This window comes from Pocillopora verrucosa, chromosome 2 (genome assembly GCF_036669915.1).
Source record: "Pocillopora verrucosa isolate sample1 chromosome 2, ASM3666991v2, whole genome shotgun sequence".
In the NCBI taxonomy this organism is placed as follows: Eukaryota; Metazoa; Cnidaria; class Anthozoa; order Scleractinia; family Pocilloporidae; genus Pocillopora; species Pocillopora verrucosa.
The window spans coordinates 19467954-19477312 of record NC_089313.1 but is presented as its reverse complement, the minus strand read 5'-3'; the positions used below and the strand labels follow the sequence as shown (position 1 = coordinate 19477312).

General features: G+C 36.5%; 2 protein-coding genes across 2 annotated transcripts; one reads left to right on the top strand and one right to left on the bottom strand.

Moving 5' to 3' along the window:
• Window positions 1–381: 381 nt before the first annotated feature.
• Window positions 382–5327, bottom strand: LOC131790774 (tyrosine-protein kinase Src42A). Its single transcript, XM_059108049.2, has 2 exons — window positions 4753–5327; window positions 382–3337 (listed from the first exon to the last, which is right to left on the bottom strand). The coding sequence occupies exons 1-2, from the start codon at window positions 5133–5135 to the stop codon at window positions 2182–2184; spliced, it is 1539 nt and encodes a 512-aa protein (XP_058964032.1). The 5' UTR covers window positions 5136–5327; the 3' UTR covers window positions 382–2181.
• A 65-nt stretch (window positions 5328–5392) lies between these two features.
• LOC131790779 (eukaryotic translation initiation factor 3 subunit H-like) lies at window positions 5393–9328 on the top strand. The gene is made up of 7 exons (XM_059108055.2): window positions 5393–5536; window positions 6374–6533; window positions 7092–7259; window positions 7472–7571; window positions 8117–8266; window positions 8638–8773; window positions 9065–9328. Exons 1-7 carry the CDS (start codon window positions 5450–5452, stop codon window positions 9278–9280), a joined length of 1017 nt encoding a protein of 338 aa, XP_058964038.1. The 5' UTR covers window positions 5393–5449; the 3' UTR covers window positions 9281–9328.
• The last annotated feature ends 31 nt before the right edge of the window (window positions 9329–9359 follow it).

Here is a 9359-nt window from a genome sequence, read left to right as displayed (position 1 = left end):
TAATTTTTTCAAGTGGATATGCAAAGCATGTAACAAGTAATGTGTGGGGTTTGCATGACTTTAGGAGTCTGGGTAGAGCATGCATCTCACTAAAGGTAGCAGACTAAATATTGAATCAAGTGGATTGTTTAGGGAGGGCTGTTGCTAGGACGATGGTTCAATTCTTTTCCTTTGAATCACAGGATCACTGGCTTTTAGTAAATCACCGTAATCTAATTGTACTCTTCCAAGTAGATCCACTAGTTCACCACAGTGTTACTTAGATTGTACATTATTTTTTTTTGTACATTTGGTTTCCATGAAATAAAAACTGACCCAGGGAACACTGGGGAGGACATTGACACATCTGTGCTCTGTGTGAAATTAACTAAAAACTTTCCTGCAATTTCAGGATTCTTTTAATCAGTCATTTCTAAATGTTAAATAATCAAAGCCTCAAAATGCAATAGTAAGTACTTCACATGGCAAGTAGGAGTATCATAGAAAACATCTAGATTTAGAGTGGAAGCTAAAATATGCCACTATATACACAAAGTTTTTTGAAGTAGAAACAAGGAAACACATCTTACATCTGCAGACAACTATTCTTCCATGAGAGTTCTATCTAAAGATAAAGGAGTTTAAGAGGCCTGCATTTGTTTAAAGTTAAAGCACTAGAAGTTTAATAGCTTGGGTGAGCTGTGTCAGCATATTTCATATTTTTTCACTTATGATACAAGCCTGTTTTTGAATGTAAAATCTTCTTTGTTTTGCTTACTCTCAATAAGTTTCTTGTTGTTGCTTCATGATAAAGTACAAATTTAAAACATTTAGATGACACAATACTGATAAATGAGCATAACAGTTTCCAAAGGCAATCCAGAAAATTGAAAAATAGGGGGTTGAAATATCTTGTTGAGGGCACACCCTTATTCCATACCAACAACACATAAACATCTCAAGTTATAAGACCAAAACTTGCAAACTAAAAAAAATAAGCAGGGTATTTAAGCACCTTTGGTAACACTCTAAATCTGCACATGGTTGTTACAACAGCAAGAAACATCAAATGTCAGCCATGCCATATGACATATATGAAATTATTCAAGTGTAGGCTTCATGCAAGATTTCTTCTTAGTAAATGTTTTTGTAAGTCCTGAATTTATCTGAGTGGATTTTGACAATAGTTGCATGAGATTATCCCTTGGTAAATGAAAACATTTGCGAACTACTTGTAAATCCTTAGTATTTCCTAACAAGCAATATGGTGGAATTTGACATTTACAGCACATTTAACCCTTTAACTCCCAAGATCTGCTCAGTAATTCTTCTAACTGTCTTCCATTCAGTTCTTGTGAGGTTAGTTTGGAGAATTTGGTATTGGATCAACTTATAATCCCTAATTGATCTTTTTCTTTATTCTCATCACTTGTCTGCTTGATATTGTACTGATACTGTAAGGAGAAATTCTGTCTTGGTCACTCACGGGAGTAAAAGGGTTAAGTAACATGGCCTGTCTACAAAGGCAGAGGGAGATAAAAGAAATAGAGGTTCTGTCATCCTCAACTTCACATTTTCCATGAACTTATTGTGAAATAACTGTTTTTGTAACACTAACAAAACAGATAACTACAAAAAGCACATGCTTATAAATATTGTTAAATGATGTGAATCTGTCAGTATATCCTTGCACAATAACAGCAACTAAGTTTGAAAACTGTTTACTTAACTGTAAAGTGAGGTGGTGTATCAAGTAAACTTAATTACCGTCTTGACTGCAAGTAGAGAAGATTGATGTTTGTCAGAATATCTGAATTTTGTCAGACCTCAATCTTCCTTAATTGAAAAAGTGAGGCTGATACTTCATTAACTCACCTCCCACTAAGGGAAATTCAATACAATTTTCTTGGAAGAAATTGTAATAAGTTCAAACTCCAAATGACAGATCTCTGAAATTTTCAGCAGCAGTTAATTCACCGAATCAACTTCAAGTTGAGAATCATTCATTTCCTTATATGACGTCTTACTGATTTCTTTCTAATGCCCTCTCCTGACTGTTCCTATGCTAGGAAAAGTTGATTCAAAGTTAATTATCAGCTACAGGCTTTTAGCCTGAAATCATGTACTCCATGCCTGCAATAAGCTGATACATGCTTTACAACTCTATCTTAAAATATACAAGTGTTTCTTACTGTATTTAAGCTATTCAGGATAATCTGCATAATTTGTAGTGTCCATGACAAAGAAGTCCTCTAAACGCCACTGAAGAGTCTCAAATGTTGGCCTTGACATGGGATCTGCTTTCCAGCAATCCATCATTATTGTGTACAGACTTGGTGGACAGTTTGATGGGCAAGGCATGCGGTAGCCTCTTTCAACCTGAGCTAACACCTCTGCATTACCCATCCCTGGATAGGGGACACGTCCATAGGTGACCAGCTCTGTTAACAGAATTCCAAAAGCCCATACATCAGATTTGATGGTAAATTTATTGAACAAAGCTGCCTCTGGAGCTGTCCATTTGATGGGAAATTTGGCTCCAGCCCTTGCATTGTATTCACCCTCATCAATAATTCTTGAAAGACCAAAGTCACAAATCTTAACTACATTCTTTTTTCCTACTAGAATATTTCTAGCTGCTAAGTCACGATGTATGTAATTGTTTATTTCTAAATAAGCCATTCCAGCAGCAATTTGTGCAGCCATGTAAATCAACTCTGGAAGTTGAAGCTCTCGTCCAGCAGAACTTTTCAAGATATCCAAGAGGCTTCCATTCTCCATTAACTCAGTTACTATATAAATTGGTTCTTCCTGCGTGCACACTGCATAAAGTTGTACCAGGTTATCATGGCGAAGTCTTTTCATAATTTGCGCCTCTGAAAGGAATGCTTTTGGTGACATTGTTGCGGGACGTAATGTTTTCACTGCAACAGGAGTGGTGTTATTCCACAGTCCCATCCATACTTCTCCAAACTGCCCTTGGCCTAGTTTATTAACCAATCGAATTGATTCACGTGGAATTTCCCATTTGTCTTTTGTATTGTAAGCAAGGTCCTTAGGGGCAGGAGCCTGTAATGTGGGACAAGGTTTATCAAGTTTGATGACCAGTCCATCAGAATTTTCTTGGTAATGCTCGACAAGCTCACTAAGTGTTGGAAACTTAGCTCTGTGAGCAATATAGTAACCTCCACTATCCATGGATCGAATGCGGTAGTGTTTCACAATTTCCCCATCTCTCAGTGAAAGAGAGAAATCTCCTGGTTTACTTTCACTTTCTCGAATCAAAAATGATCCACTATCTCCATGCATTAGGAGCATTTTTTCTGCATCCACTCTTTTAATTGGGCCAAAAAACCAGCTAAAATAAGAAAATTACAAGTTAGATATAAACTAAGTACAATTAAAAATGTGTTTTAAATGGAAAAAATTGTTAGCTTTTCTGAACATGCAAAATGAAATTCATTCAATGATCTTGTACTTTTAGTTCATTCCAGAATAAATCTAATATACATTTGTCATTTAACACTGGTATCAAATCATCCTTCTGCTTGCATGGAACAGTGACCTTTTGTTTTAGACAAAGGTCAAAGTCCTGTCTTAGCAAAAAGCATGCCAATAATTCAAAATTAAAAAAGTTCTTTCTTATTCAAAATCATTAAAAAAAAAAATGTCTCTGCCTGGAATTATTTAAGGTACCACCAGCCCTTTATTTCCAAAAAGGTTAATCAATGATCCAACCTTTGCAGTCAAGCAGATAATTTTACAAGAATAGCAAACAAAATTATAGGGATAAAATCTACAGCTGTCAAGAGGTTTATTAACCTTCCACTAACATAACCAGCCATTCATAAAACATTTACAGATCCATGTACATCTGTCTACGAGCAAGAGGCTTGGTGTGTGTCCATAATCTTGTTTACCCAAAACTATGTGTATTGTAAAGTAAATAAACCTTATCACAACTAATCACTACAAAATTGAATTTATGCACAATATTGGGTAATTGGAGACCATTGAATTCTGGCAATGGAGTGAGAGGTAAATAATGAACGACCGCATTGTTATTTTTGAGACTTAATAACGGAAACTGTGGTCCGCGCTGGTTAGAATTCATCATTCCTTTTTCTAGCTTATAAAGGTTTTATCAGTGTAATTGAATTAGCATATTTTCCGAGTCACGCAAAATTGGATGATGGGGTTTTAATTTCTTTTTTTTTTCACGAGATGTGTCGTATCTCTCTATCCAAGGCATACATTTCTTTTAGGTCTCAAAAAGAAAACAAATACCAATGAACTTGTTCAGGAGTGGTCGGTTGATGTACGTTTCGATGAAATTACCCACTGTGTTCCTTTTCGAAGTTTTAAGACAATGGTGCCGTCAGCAAATCAGTGCTAGTTTCGTCTGACTCTATTTGGCAGACTAAGTCCTTCCTAATACTCATAAATTGAGTTTTAAAGATTTAAGTTGACACAACGGCTTAGAAATAACAAATCTGTCTGTCATTAAAGTAAAGAAAGCGCTGTCCAACGCGCAAATTCTTATCGAGTTTCCGAAGAAATTGATCCTTCCGAAAGTATCTTAGCAAACGAATTTTTTGAATAAATTGTTGCGTGGAAAAAGAAAGTCTACAATTAGTTTTTTCTTAAGAAGAAAAATGTCAGATCTTTTGTTGTCCGAATCGGAACCATAAATTAAATAATTGCAGACCGCTATGTGATTGAGAGGAGTTTGTAAATGTGCATTTCCGCAGCTGTAAATTAACGTGCACTTACTCTTCGCTTTTCAGAGAAGCCGCTGGAGCAACATAGTTGCTAGGAATATATCCAACAGCATCTGTGACCAGAGAACGTGCCTGCCACCAATCCGCTCCGTTGATAGCATCATTGCCATTAATCACTTCGAGTTTCTCTCCTTTCCTGAAGCTAAGGTCTTCTGATGTGCGTGCTTCATAGTCGTACAGCGCCACATAAACGAGTTTCGGTTCGACCTGCTGCTGTGGGATTTCAGGCAGGTCAGGTAGAGCTGGTAAAGTTTGATTATTCCCTGTTTCCTTTTCATCAGCGTTCACATTATCAAAGCTCTGAGCTTTTTTCGAGGAAGTCTTAAAGTTCCCGTTTGCTTCTTGTCTTTTTCGTTTGCTGCAAACACAGCCCATGCCATCGACTAACTATTTTGCGAATCTTTCTTATTAAAACTTCACTTTAAAGCAAATGTTATGAATTCAACAAAGCCTCAAGTGCCCCTCGTGTAAAGCAATATAAATTCAGAGTTTCCTTTCTTTTTCTGCGCCGAACTCAGTGGATTGAAGATCAACATTACATAGGAAACTTCTCCGAGCGAGGCGGCTCCCATTACGTCATTGCCGATAATTTTTCCGAATGAAAGTCGTTACCGCCGGAGGCAACGATTACGCCCGATTAATTCTCTCATCCAGACTCTCTCGGCCGTTTCATCACCATTTTCTCAAACATGGCGGAAAGAGGTGGCTCTTCCTTTTCAAATTCAAGTTTGTCTGGGTCTTCAAGTCGAATCGATAGTGTTCAAGTTGAAGGACTGGTACGTGTCGACAAGAAAATTGTTTCTATGGATTTATCACAGACTAATCATCTTGATATGAAGGGGAAATTCATAAACTTTTGACACACGTGATCGGGCAATTCTGCTTTTCTATTAAGAAATAATTTAAGTCTCAGCGCATTTTTTTCCTCGTCTTCGTTGATTGTCAAGACATTGTCAACAGATCGCTCTTTTTCTCTTTCTTCTAAAGGGAATTCTCTTTGAAGACGTATTTAAGAACAGTCAAATGTTTGACTGCTGTCAACAATAATTGGTAACAAGAATAAATTATGTTGATTGGCAAAAGTGAAGAAAAACAGGTGTTCTTGTCATCTCTACCTGATGTTTAATTAACGTTCGGCACCATTTCTAAGAACTACCATTGGTATACTGACTCCTCTAAAGAGATATGAATGACTTCATTTTCTATCACTGTTTACTAATATACTTATTTACATTGTAGTGTGACCATTGCATGGAACCTGTCTTTACCAATGGTTCAAAACTGAACATTTACAACTGCTTACTGTTATTTGAGTCTTACTTACGAACATAATCACAAAACTGACCAATCAGCTTTCATGAAGTGGACATGTAATTATTTTATTTGAGTGGCTGACAACTGGGCCCTCAACTCTGAAGACTTTCAGTTCAGAACTAACCAAACATGTAGAGTTTTCATTGAAAGGTTAATGTTACCAGGTAAAAACCTATTGGTATCATATTAATACACATGTAGACTTGAATGTTTCTGAAATAACTTCCTTAAACTTTGATAGTTAAAGTAATATTTCCTGTCAAAGTATCTTGCTATTAACTTGGTATGAATTCTTTCAGGTTGTGTTGAAAATTATCAAACACTGCCAAGATGAAAGATCAGCTGGCGAGGTTGTTCAAGGAGTTTTACTTGGATTGATTCAGAATAACAAACTTGAGATAACAAACTGCTTCCCTTTCCCCTCTTCGAGAGCTGGTGATGATGATGATGAGGATGATGGTGAGAATCAGCTGACAAGTTTCTTGTTAAATATTGTTGTGAAACTGACTTGATGATAACCCTGAACTGTACTGGTTTTGCTCTTCTTTAGTTGAGATTTGTCCTGGCACATCACACCACCTCTCACCCTATCAAAAGTTTAAAATGAAATCAATCAAGATGTGGTCTCCTGTACATTTCTGTGCATATGTTTTGGTTTACTTCACTCTGTAATTTATTGTGAGAACTTGTGCTAACCTCTGAACCAATATACCAGATACAAAACTGAGACCAGTTGTAAGTTGTTAATTCATATGTTCTAGCACTGAAGGGAATTTTGTTTTGAATTTGAGTTTTGATCAACTTTTAATATCTTCTTTTGATTTTATTTGCCCTGCTATTATTTTCAGTGATAAATTAGATGTTGCATTGTACTTTTTGGCACTCCTTCAAAATGTGCTTTTCACTGTTATAGATACTTTAGTTTAGTACTAGACATTTACTGACATAGTGAATGGCACAGGCTTGCTCTGTAGTCAAACCTGGGATCTAACTTTTCACTTCTTTCTCTCTTGATAGTAAACTACCAAATGGAGATGATGCGTCGGCTACGGGCTGTAAATGTGGACCATTTGCATGTTGGATGGTATCAATCAACATACCTTGGCTCATTTATCAATAGAAATTTACTTGACTCTCAGTTCAGTTATCAGAGTTCAATTGAAGAATCTGTCGTACTTATCTATGGTAAGATCAGACTGATCTGTTTTTTTTCCCTTATTAAAATGTTACAGCCACAACAATAAATTTCGTAGTGAGAGTAGTGGTTAGAGAGGAATTGTTTGTATCTCTTGATTAAGATGTTAACTAAGTAGGAGTTACAGGTTGTATTATTTTACAAGAAATGCTGATTAATAATGCTTAACTTTTGTTATTAATGCCACTGTGTTCATCTTTAGATCCGCTCAAGACTTCACAAGGAATGTTGTCTCTCAAAGTATTCCGTTTGTCTGACAAAATGATGTCAATGTACAAAGATGAAGAATTTAGTGCTGAAAAGTAAGAGAATTTTCACTGAAATTTAAGTGGGGTATATATGGTTGTTAATTTACTTTTAACCTTTTGACCCCTTAGAGTGACTAGCTTCTAACAGTCTCAATAGGAGCAGAAATTCTGAGAATCGATGTTATGTAAGGTTCATAGATAATTAGGTTACCGTATAGGGTTTATTAAGCTGAGGTTTTTAGAGTTAGCCTTTTTTTGTTTTGCTCTGATGAAGGGCTAACATTTGTAAGGTCAGCTTTAGAAACTCTCTACAGCGGCTAATGTACAATTTATCAACTCAGTTATAAAACCAAAGTATCCCATAGTACCCCTCCACCAATGCTGCACCACAGTTTCTTTACAAACTCTTCCCTTTAGTTGTTTGTGAGATTCAAAGTTTACCTGGATTAATACGAGTTGCCCTTAACTCAGTTGATGACAGACGATGGTCTTAAAACAACTCGAACTTCTTAATGCCCAAATATTGCCTAGGGGACCAGAATTATAGGATTGATTTTTCCAGGTGGATTCAAGTCACACTGATTCCAATTTCTTTTTAGGCTTGCAAAGAGTGGTCTTAGTTTTGAAGCCATGTTTGAAGAGATTCCTCTTGTGATAAGGAATTCTTCCCTCATCAATTCTCTGTTGTGTGAAGTCGAGGTATTATCACCTCACACGCAAACAGACAATTTTCTGAGCCTCTCTACAGGGTATGGTAGTTTTGAATTTATTTTTAGTTGATATTAATTGCTCTAAAAACAAAAATGAAAACAAAATGTAACCATGAATAGTGGCAGCCCCACCAGGTTACCTAATTAATTTTTTTTACTTTTTCTTTATGTTGATGGAAGGGGTGGAGAAGTAAAACAATATCTTTATGCACCCCCACCCACCCCTCCCCATCTTTCTCCTTAATCTGGCCCTTTTCCAGTTTTCCTTATCAGGTTTCTGGTTTACATTAATTTTCTAGTTTCATGTTGCTGGGTGAAGTAGTCTTCACCAATGGCACTCTTTCAATAGATTACAAGAAATACTTCCTTCAGGGTATGCCAATGGTGTGTTCCATTTTTTCTTGAAATAGTTCCTATTTAGAAAAGAATGTTCGGCTGCTCATGGCAACTGTAGACGAACTTTGTCAAGATGCCAATAAATTCAACAATCATCTGCGAAATGTAGCAAGGCAACAACAACAGAAAGAAGCTTACATTCAGAGAAGGGTAATTTGCTGATGTTGTGTTGTAAATAGATGAGAGTAAAACATTTCCCTCTTCCAGAGGCCCTCTGGTTTTTTTTGAGGCAGTTATTTTGTCATATGTTACTGAAGTGTCCTACTTAAACACACTACAACCAGGGATGCTGCAGCTCTTTTCTTAGGCTCAATATTCTGAAACTGCTTAAAGTGCGTAATAAATTGCAACAGTGAACAATTCAACTGAATCAGTGTCAAAAAAAAGGGTTTCCTTTTATGTGAAGATGTGCATGATGACAACTTTCTTTGTCCTTTTCAGCAAGGGGAAAATGCTCAGAGGAATTCTCGGGGAGACCCTCCCTTACCAGAGGAAGATTTGTCAAAGATATTTAAACCACTGCAGTCACCATCTCGACTTGATTACCTTCTGTTATCTCAACAAGTTAACACATACAGTAAACAAGTGAATCAGTTTGCCACTCACAGCTTTGGTAAGCTGTTTCTTGCACAAGCTCTGCAGGATAATGAAAAATAGATCTTGTATGGACTGAACTGGAAAATAAAAACCAACTTGTACCTCCAATACCTATAATTTTTGTCTGTCAAGGGATAAA

Excerpts from the sequence above, each read along its gene's own strand:
- LOC131790779 (XM_059108055.2), top strand. The coding sequence starts at position 5,450 with ATGGCGGAAAGAGGTGGCTCTTCCTTTTCAAATTCAAGTTTGTCTGGG. Across the intron at positions 5,537-6,373 it reads GTGTTCAAGTTGAAGGACTG|GTTGTGTTGAAAATTATCAA; the intron begins GTACGTGTCGAC and ends GAATTCTTTCAG. Across the intron at positions 7,260-7,471 it reads ATCTGTCGTACTTATCTATG|ATCCGCTCAAGACTTCACAA; the intron begins GTAAGATCAGAC and ends GTTCATCTTTAG.
- LOC131790774 (XM_059108049.2), bottom strand. The coding sequence starts at position 5,135 with ATGGGCTGTGTTTGCAGCAAACGAAAAAGACAAGAAGCAAACGGGAAC. Across the intron at positions 3,338-4,752 it reads GCTTCTCTGAAAAGCGAAGA|CTGGTTTTTTGGCCCAATTA; the intron begins GTAAGTGCACGT and ends TTCTTATTTTAG.